General features: G+C 40.4%; 1 protein-coding gene across 8 annotated transcripts; it reads left to right on the top strand.

Annotated features, from left to right (window-relative positions):
* The first annotated feature begins 3404 nt into the window (after positions 1–3404).
* Positions 3405–9205, top strand: LOC148877884 (internal alternative NAD(P)H-ubiquinone oxidoreductase A1, mitochondrial-like). 8 transcript variants are annotated; one of them, XM_088945956.1, is made up of 10 exons: positions 3405–3608; positions 4618–4659; positions 5162–5849; positions 5947–6160; positions 6874–7034; positions 7135–7200; positions 7309–7472; positions 7564–7678; positions 8226–8405; positions 8864–9205. In XM_088945956.1, the coding sequence occupies exons 3-10, from the start codon at positions 5265–5267 to the stop codon at positions 9017–9019; spliced, it is 1641 nt and encodes a 546-aa protein (XP_088802082.1). In that variant the 5' UTR covers positions 3405–3608; positions 4618–4659; positions 5162–5264; the 3' UTR covers positions 9020–9205. The 8 variants fall into 8 exon arrangements, with proteins under 8 accessions (XP_088802082.1, XP_088802072.1, XP_088802062.1 ...); XM_088945946.1 differs by having other exon boundaries at positions 3444–3830; XM_088945936.1 differs by having other exon boundaries at positions 3475–3803.
* The last annotated feature ends 486 nt before the right edge of the window (positions 9206–9691 follow it).

Here is a 9691-nt window from a genome sequence, read left to right as displayed (position 1 = left end):
ATCTCCTTGGGTGCATGACTTATCCTGCCTTCTTGGAATTACCTTGGATCTTGAACTTCCTTGAGTCTTGGATCTGGATGTATCTTGAATTCTTGAATTCTTGATTTATCTTGAATTCTTGAATTCTTGATGGGTCTTGAATACTTGAATTATGGGATAATCTTGATTTCCTTGAATTATCCCTTCCCTTATCCTTATCCTAGGAGTTGTCGTCCAGATGATGAGATGGGCCTCCATCATTCTCCCCCACTTGGAAAAGACTCGACCCTGAGTCGTGGCTAGGATATGCGAGGGTCGTCTCTGGTAGGTAGCGATGAAGGTCAGCAAGTATTAAAGCACTGGGAAATTATGTAGTAGCTTCCCCTGAGAAATTGTTAACATAGATTGCAAACACTCTCTTATCGCATATACGGTAGGCTGACCAACATGGATGAAGTGTTTTGGCCGCTTGCTTAACATCAATTCCCTTCTTCAATTCTATCATCCAATAAAGAGCTTGTTTCTGATATGGCCTTAGCTCACACACGAGTGTTTTTGGCGTCGACCCCAAGTAATGATCCCGAATTTTTTCTGGAAGGTTCCCCTCCTTACAACATAGAGCTCAACCGCTCCAATCGCATTCACCTTTCGAGAACTAACATATCCTGCATTAATGAAAGATTGATCCAAACAATCGCAACACTCATTCAGCACTTCATCATTGGCCTCACTGCTCAGCTCCTAGAAGATGACATAGTGTCTAGGGTCCGTGGACACATCCACATGGCTGGTGAAGTCGATCACCTCAACCTTTGTCTTCTTCATTAACAGCTTCCCACCTACTTCAACTGCTAGCTGCAAATCTTTCTCTGTGTTCTTGTCTATGTTGATTCTTAGTAGCAAATTCCTCCAGCATACAAATTGAAGCTCCGGGGTGGAGTTCTGGAATCCCATCACTTTAACCACGTCCCCTAGCCTGTATCGGTATAGACTTGAAAAGTTGGTGATGATGATCTCATACTCTTCCCCAATCTTCACTTGAGTCAGACTGATCGGTTCTGACTCAGCGTAAGAGTAGGTAGCAGCGGTCTTATTCTATTGCTGAATACACTGGTGAATCTCATCATTTTTTGGACCTTTTGCATAGGTATATTTTGAGTGATAAGGTAGCTTTAGGATGAAATGCTCAATTGTCATTGCATTCAACAAGTGGCAACCTACATTTATTGTTGCCTTCCGCATCATTGCAACGGTCATATGGGGGCTCTCCAGTATCCCATCCTCTAGGAACGCATTCATCATGCGTGAATTATAGATGTTGATCTAGAATGCAAGCTTCTGCTGATGAGTAAGACCATCTAGGTTGACAGATGCAAGCTTCCCAAGAAGCGGCTTCAGTTTTTGGATCAGAAACAAAGAGTTTGTTCTTCGATTTGGATCAATTGAACTAGCTTCGATTACAAACAGGTGTTTGTATGGACCAATATCCCTCTTTCCAAATTTTGAACAAATACCATAAGGATCTCTGAACTCTGGTTCTTCATATGTTTCATTAGATGTTAAGGAAGACAACATATCGGGTTCCGTTCCCCTGTTCTTCATCCTGCTCATCCTCAGGAAAATGCTCGACAGGCACTTCAAAATTTCTTCTGAGATTTTGTTAGGACCGTTACTCTCTCCTTCTAGTGTTGTTTCTTCAGGAACAATTGATGCGCTTTGTTCTTTTGTGTCTTGTTCTATGGCTCCACATTCTAGCTGTAGTTTCAGAGGATCCAAACGCTTCTCTATTGATCCATTCTCAATGGGGGGGCCTCTTCACTAGGGTTCTGATTTTTGTGTCTCTATCTTTTGGGGATTGCCTGTTGTTCTTTGATGAATTAGTGTAGGACTGATTCTCTTTTCCCCGTGCATCTTTTGAAAAAGCCGATGAAGGATGAGCTTTCTTCAAGGGTTGTTTCCCATTTGAGGGCCGAATAGAACGATGCGTTGTTCGATCGGAAATAGGCTCAAAGCCAATCGGGTCGAAGCCGACGAATTGCCAGGAATAGAAGGTAGAATCCTTGCGGTGGATGTCTAACGTAACCACGACTTGAACCCAGAAATTGATGTTGCACTATCAAGAGGAACGTGGTACAAACTGTTACCAGGAATAACTGGAGCAACGTCGAGTTCTAATTTGTCGTCGCTATCATCATCAAGAATAGGATTCCGGGGTATAGGAGCGATGAGTGGTCTATCGTGGTTGTCTCCTCCGGTTGGGTACAGGTTATCCTGGTTCCTTGGAACATCCTTTCGTAACAAGGTTCGCAGTCCAGTGGTTTCTGCCAATTGTTGTTCGATGTTACGTGTGGCTGTGCGTTGTTCTTCAATCACTCTCCAAACAGCTTGTAACCCCTCATCTCCATCATGGGGTGGGTTGCGACTGCTACCGTCTTGGTTGGCCATTTGACTGGGCGAATTCCTTGCTCTTATACCACCTAACGCAACGTGGAGGCAATGGAAATTGAAGAGAAAATCTGAATTGATTCTGAAATGTTTATTACTGAAAACAATAGCAGTATTTATAATACATCTGGAAATTGTAAAGTAATTGGGAAAGAACAACTAAGATAGATATCAAAACATCTAATCTTGCTAGGATTGAACTCTTCTTGATTTTGATCTTTATCTTGATAGGATCGAACACTCTTGGGCCTGACCTCCACCGTCTGATCTCCCTGGGTGCATGACTTATCCTGCCTTCTTGGAATTACCTTGGATCTTGAACTTCCTTGAGTCTTGGATCTGGATGTATCTTGAATTCTTGAATTATCTTGGATTCTTAAATTCTTGGTTTATGTTAAATTCTTGATGGATTTTGAATACTTGAATTACGGGATAATTTTGATTTCCTTGAATTATCCATTCCCTTATCCTTATCTTAGGATATACTCTTTTGTTGCAAGGATATTCAAACAATTTTCTATAAAAAGAAATGCAATATTCAATTCTGTTCGAGCGAAGCAAATCAAGCAGCACATATGGCGGCCAAATGTAGTTATTCAGGGATTTTTAAATCCCGTTCGGCAAGTCGTTTTTATATTGCCTTCTGTAATCGGCTTTAGTAGAGTAGTGTGTTTTTTTTCTGTTTTTTCTTTTCTTTGTTTGTTTCTTGTAGTTCGGGAGCCTGCTTATTTGGGGCCTGTCTTGGTTGTGTTTCTTTCTGCTTTTTCTGGAATATGATCAATATTTTCAAAAATATAAAATAAAATAAAAAATCGGTGGCGTGTGGTTGAAAATCCCAATTTGGCCGCTTAATATCGTCTTACTGTCACTGTCATGTTTGAGCTCCATAAAACGCGGGACTCTTCATTGTCACAATTCACAACTCACGAAAGCTATGGTGAATTAAATTAAAGACAAGTGCTGACACGAGACCCGAAATTATGGGAGACATTATGGACCGTCCATGACTGCACGAGACCAATCCCGTTTACCACCGAGCTGGTCCAAATAGGGCGGCTTCTCGATGACTAATTACTGTTTTTTTCTTCTCTCTATCGAGTCTCGTCTCAAATGCAAGCAAATACGAGCTTCGTCGAACTTTGGTGGTGCTTCTCTTCTTCTTCTTCTTCTACCATGCGCCAAAGGTGTATAAAAAGGGTTGGGTTATTAAAACATGAAGCCAAGTCTACGTTTTTCACTCCCAGCTTTTGTTTGGACAAGAAGCGAGCTTCTTATTATTTTCTTTCCATATCTTGGTTTCGTGTAATTAAGCTTCTGAATATTCTCTACTTTGGGTTGTAGCTACTCATTTTCAGTCAGTTAGGTGCATTTGTTCAAAGGCAAGCTTACTCAGCTCACCGGATTAAGTTAGTTTCCTTATGTATTTGTAGTAATTTCTTGCCTCTTTGTTTTATTGCTGATTGATTGAGCTCATGGTGTTCAGTACTAGATCATAACGAAGTTTATAGTTAAACATCACATCTGAATTGAATGTGTATGAGTTTGATACCCAGATCTCGAATATGCTGAAGAATATTTTGTCAAGCACTTCTTCATCTGTGAATTTATTATAAACGACTTTTGATCTCTGTTCTTTCATCTTCTGTCTCTTTTATATTTTTTCTTCTTTCTTAGTTTTGGCATTTTATCTGGTTTTCTCTTAAACAGGTTAATTTGTTTTTCCCTGTTCTATTTTCTTTGACTTCTTCTAGAGACTATTAAAATAATGATGATATTTCTTGTTCCCCATGTCATTTTTCTCAAGCGCTAAATAATCTGACCTGGGTATCTTTTCCCTGTTCTGTTTTCTTTCACTTCGTCTAGAGACTATTAAAATAATGATGATATTTCTTATTCCCCAAGTCATTTTTCTCAAGCTGTAAATAATCTGACCTGGTATCTTTTCGCTGTTCTATTTTCTTTGACTTCGTCTAGAGACTATTAAAATAATGATGATATTTCTTGTTCCCCAAGTCATTTTTCTCAAGCTGTAAATAATCTGACCTGGGTATCTTGGTCCGAAGTCATATTCCTCCAGCTTGCAATAAGACTTGTTCATGATTCATTACCTTCTTTCTGTATAGTCGTTGTTGGTATTCAGTTAAAATAATTGCAGTTGAATCTGAAATACTCTTCTTTTATCTTGGTTGCCAGGAATAGCAGAACCTCTTTACCCGCTCGCTGATACGTAAAAAGGTGGAGTTGATTTGATTCTCTTTCTTCCTTTTTCTCTTTCAATTTATTTGTTTTCATTTTTTCCATTAGAAATGAAGGGAAAAGAGAGAGGTAGAGAGAAGGGCTTTGAACTCCTCGACAAAAAGACAGATTATTAGCGAATTCTCTCATTCTCGGGTGGAAAACGTGGGAATTTTCAAAGAGGAAAGGTCACCCACCTGTCTTAAAGGTGACTCAGTTTGATGATCCTGATTTCCTGACCGTTTGTTTTATCTCCTGGAAAGCCGCCTCCTGTCCCACTGTTCCCATTGTTCCGTGTCAATACGGTGGAATCTTCTTCGAGATCCTTCCCAATGCTTCCATTTTCTTTCCAGGCTAGAGCTCTAAGCTTCCAACCCAGATCTCTCTGACTTTCGGTCACTCATCTCTCCCTTTCCACACACTGCCTTATGACACTTTTCTCAGCTAGCTATACAAGTATAGATCACATGTGTTGCTCACTTGTATTTATTCCTTCTTTCAGGCCAAGTTGAATTGTTTTGCACCAGCTTGTTAGTGTTCTCTGCAGAAAAGGGTCTGAAGGGGAGAATTGGGTATTGCCCTCAGGGCTGCTAACCTTGTTTAACATGGCATTGTCGAGGCTTGCGAGGACTCACTTGAAACAATCAGGAAAAGCCATTGGCAATTACTTGAATGAGACGGGCATTCTCTGTGAGGCAGCGCCAGCCAGAAAATATTACTTCTCTTCTGTCAGCAATGTTGCAGGCAGTGGTAATCTCAAGCACCTATCTGAGCTTGGAAAGATAGATTTATTAGTTTTTGGAAGCAGGGGAATAAGGGTTACTCCCAAATACCAATACCCTTCAGCTGAGAGGATCTTAGAGGTTTCAGATTCAGAGTATGGAAACCCAAGATTGCCAGGACTGGAAGCAACCGGGCCAGGTGAAAAGCCGAGGGTCGTTGTTCTAGGAACGGGTTGGGCTGCTTGTCGGTTTCTTAAAGGGCTTGACACCAAGATATATGATGCTGTCTGCATATCACCAAGGAATCACATGGTCTTCACTCCACTGCTTGCTTCAACTTGCGTGGGAACCTTGGAATTCCGTTCAGTCGCTGAGCCAGTCAGCCAGATTCAGACTGCATTGGCAACATCGCCTAACTCCTACTTTTACCTGGCTTCTTGCCTAGAAATTGATACTGATAAGCATGAAGTAAATTCCTCTGTTTCTCTGTGTCTTTTGCTCTGACGACAGTTTTACCTTTGTATATTCAGACATAATAATCAATGCTACTTCCTTGTCAATTTAGGTCTACTGTGAGACAGTTGGGAGTGTTGGACTAGCTCATCAACCTTACCGATTTAAAGTTGCATATGACAAGCTAGTCATTGCTACCGGCGCTGATCCATTGACTTTCAACATCAAGGGAGTGAAGGAACATGCATTCTTCCTTCGAGAGGTAAATCATGCGCAAGAAATACGGAGGAAGCTTCTTCTCAATCTGATGATCTCTGAGAATCCAGGTGAGTCATGTTTTTTCTATCAAGATTTTACATGCTCTTGGACCATCAGATAGATATACTAAGAAATGCTTCAGAGAAAATATTTAAGATGGTTGTTCATTGTGCGGGGGGCGGGGGGATCATTATTCTTACTTGGAACCAATTGGTCTTCATGGAAATTGCAGTTCATTAGTAGTTACCTCTTAAATATTAACGGTAATAATTAGTGTGTCAGAACTCTGAAGTATGCAAGTTGGAACTGCGTCTTTATAAAACAAAATTGATGTCCATTGCAACCTAAAGATGTGGCCTATGGAAACCATGTGAAAGGATGAGAGGAATTTTACAATTAACATGAAGAAAATTAGGATTTTATTATCCTATGCATTTCCCCATCAGGCGAGTCTTGTTAATAAATATGTTGTTAAGTGGTAAAGAACAGCCATCTATTTACCAAGTTGCTTACAGGAACGCTCTATTTGTTTCTTTTAATCTCTTTTCTTGCCCTCTATCCATGTAATTATCTCTATGTGTGGGTTTTTGTGAATGATTGACTTATATTCTACTTCATCTTAATCCACTAAGGAGGATATGTATAGCTAATATTCCATCTTGATTCTTCTTGGTTAATATACAAGCTGTAATCTTTGTTTATTGTTTTTTCTTAATTACTCAATCCAGGTCTTGTTTTCTTCAATAGACTTTTAATGCTGGGACCGAATCCATGATGACAGGTATATCAGATGAAGAAAAGAAGCGTCTATTACACTGTGTTGTTATTGGAGGTGGCCCCACTGGGGTAGAATTTAGTGGTGAATTGAGTGATTTTATCATGAAAGATGTTCGTGAGAGGTACTCTCATGCTAAGGATGACATCAGGGTGACCCTTATAGAGGTAAGAATTTCTATTTTCTTTCATTTTGTAGCTCTTTTACTGCAACCTAGGAGGAAAATATGTTAAGTTACTGACTGGTTTTTCTTTCTTGCTTGAACAGGCAAATGAGATCTTGTCATCTTTTGATGTAGGACTGCGGCAATATGCAATAAAACATTTGACCAAGGTGATTTCAGTTGGAATACTTATTACAAAGAAACCTTTTCACTTCTTGTTGTTCTTTCTTTGCCCTAATTGTTGAGTAATTATTGAGAACATTTTAAACTTGCATCAGTCTGGTGTTCGACTTATGCGGGGAGTTGTGAAAGAGGTTCATGACAAGAAGATAGTTCTGAGTGATGGGACTGACGTCCCATACGGTCTGCTTGTTTGGTCTACAGGTGTAGGACCATCAGAATTTGTAAAATCACTAAACATTCCCAAGTCCTCTGGTGGAAGGTATATTCCTCTATTCAAATGTATCTTGATGTTTTCCTTTCTCTGTATACTTTCAATGGATCTTATTAATTATGCTTGTTATGTGGTACAGGATAGGTGTTAATGAATGGTTGCAAGTTCCTTCTCTGGAAGATGTATATGCGTTAGGGGATTGTGCTGGTTTTCTAGAAGAGACAGGGAAGCAAGTACTTCCAGCTCTAGCTCAGGTAAGATTCCTCATGCATATTCTGTTGCAGTTTCTCCATACCAGCTATAGTGAACTCCTGATAGTATATCTGTCCTGACTAGAAGTCTAGTTTTGTAAGAGATAAGATGGAATTGACAATTTAACCAAGTGGCTTTCTTATACATTGATTAATAGTTCACAACAGCAGTGTGGTAGATGATTTTCAAGTCGCTTTTCAAATTGCTTCTTAGTATAGTTACTTGGCTTTCGTTCTATTATTGCAGTTGTAGTATTTTCTGTTGTCTTTGCAAAAACACTAAAACCATGTAAGGGTTCTTGAAAATTTAGTGATCCAAGCATATCAATTAAATAAATTTAGGTCACTTGACAATGAGGTGTACCACAATATGAAAAGAATAAGCAGGCTAGAACTTAGATCTTTAGCTAACAAATAGTGTGTTAACTATATTTTGTTTTGGACCTCTTGTTGATTTCTCTTCATATAAAGCAAAAAGTATTGGAAATTTGGAACTCATTAAGAGGAGGTAGTTATCTGAGTACTTACCCCTATCTCCCTTTTTGAACAGGTTGCAGAAAGGGAAGGCAAATATCTGGTGGGGATGATAAACAGGATTGGGCAACAGAACGGAGGCAGGGCTTTCTGCTCGAAAGGCATTACCTTGGGTGAGCCATTTGTTTACAGGCATCTAGGAAGTATGGCATCTGTTGGAAGATACAAAGCATTAGTTGATCTGCGCCAGAGTAAGGTAATTTGTTGTGCTTTTGTTTTTTTCCTCCTGTTTTCAATGTAGAAATAATTTTTACGTTTTTATGATACTATACCAAAGGAATAGCATATAGAAAAGTTTACAGGAAACAGTCCAGAGATTTCAAAAATACAGTACAAAATTTATCCTTGTTTATAGCTCCTTACTGTAGTCAGAGTTCAAAGTTCAGTTCAGTTGACTCTGTTTACTGTAGTCTGAGTTTGGTATAAACACCAGAATGCAATTTGGCAGATTTTGTCTGATATTCTCATTGGCCACCTTGTAATTTACATGAGATGAGAGCGGAGCTCATCTCTTGTTGAACACCAGGAGCCATAGCTGGTGGGAAAGTGAAATTATAGTTACTGATCTTTTTTTTTTTTTTTCTTGTTGATATTTACTAGACCCATTTAAATGCTACAACATCTGATATTTCCTTTTCCCTTTTGGGTTGCCAGGATGCCAAGGGCGTCTCCCATGCAGGGTTTGTTAGCTGGCTGATCTGGCGTTCTGCTTATCTGACACGTGTAGTCAGCTGGAGGAACAGGTTCTATGTAGCTGTGAACTGGGCAACTACATTTGTTTTCGGCAGGGACAACTCAAGAATTGGTTGATATGGCATCAGTGATTGGATTAGTTAGGTGCCTCGTGGCTGCTTATCAAGATAGTCATTAATATTGGCATCCCCACTTCTGATTTTTTTTTTTTTTTTGTAATTACTATTTGATGTAATCGTTTTCGGCCACGTACCAATGTTTTGTGATGTAAAATTTTTTGGCTAAGTACCTCGTTATTTGACTCGGTGGTGGCGTGCCTTAGTGATGAGTTACTTGGTAGTGAACTGCCTACTGGCGAACTGCTCGGTGGAGAACTGCCTGGTGGCGAACTATTTGGTGGCGAACTGCCTGGTGGCGAACTACCTGGTGGCGAACTGTCCGGTGGCGAGCTGCTCGGTGGCGAACTGCCTGGTGGTGAACTGCCCAGTGGCGAGCTGCTCGGTGGCGAATTGCCTGGTGGTGAATTGCCTGGTGGTAAACTGCCTACGAGGCGGCCGATGACTTAGAGAATGATGGAGCTCCTTGGTGCGACGCAATCCGACTGCCCTTAGCATGAGGTGGTCTTCTTTCCTTTGTAGGCTGCGGGAGCTGAGGGACCTGCGAGAATTCCATCTTGTCCTCAGCTTTGTAGGTGGTGGGAGCTGAGAGACCTGCGAGAACTCCATCTTTTCCTCATCTTTGTAGGCGGCGGGAGCTGAAGGTCCTGCGAGAACTGAATCAGAGGTCTCA

This window comes from Nelumbo lutea, chromosome 1 (assembly GCF_056320005.1).
Source record: "Nelumbo lutea isolate HS-2025 chromosome 1, American lotus-T2T, whole genome shotgun sequence".
Lineage (NCBI taxonomy): Eukaryota > Viridiplantae > Streptophyta > Magnoliopsida > Proteales > Nelumbonaceae > Nelumbo > Nelumbo lutea.
This window is presented reverse-complemented; position numbering and strand designations above follow the sequence as displayed.

What these genes read in the sequence shown, in the direction of transcription:
- LOC148877884 (XM_088945956.1), top strand. Translation starts at nt 5,265, where the DNA reads ATGGCATTGTCGAGGCTTGCGAGGACTCACTTGAAACAATCAGGAAAA. An exon ending in TTGATACTGATAAGCATGAA is followed by an intron (nt 5,850 to 5,946) that starts GTAAATTCCTCT and finishes TTGTCAATTTAG; the next exon opens with GTCTACTGTGAGACAGTTGG. An exon ending in CCCAAGTCCTCTGGTGGAAG is followed by an intron (nt 7,473 to 7,563) that starts GTATATTCCTCT and finishes TATGTGGTACAG; the next exon opens with GATAGGTGTTAATGAATGGT.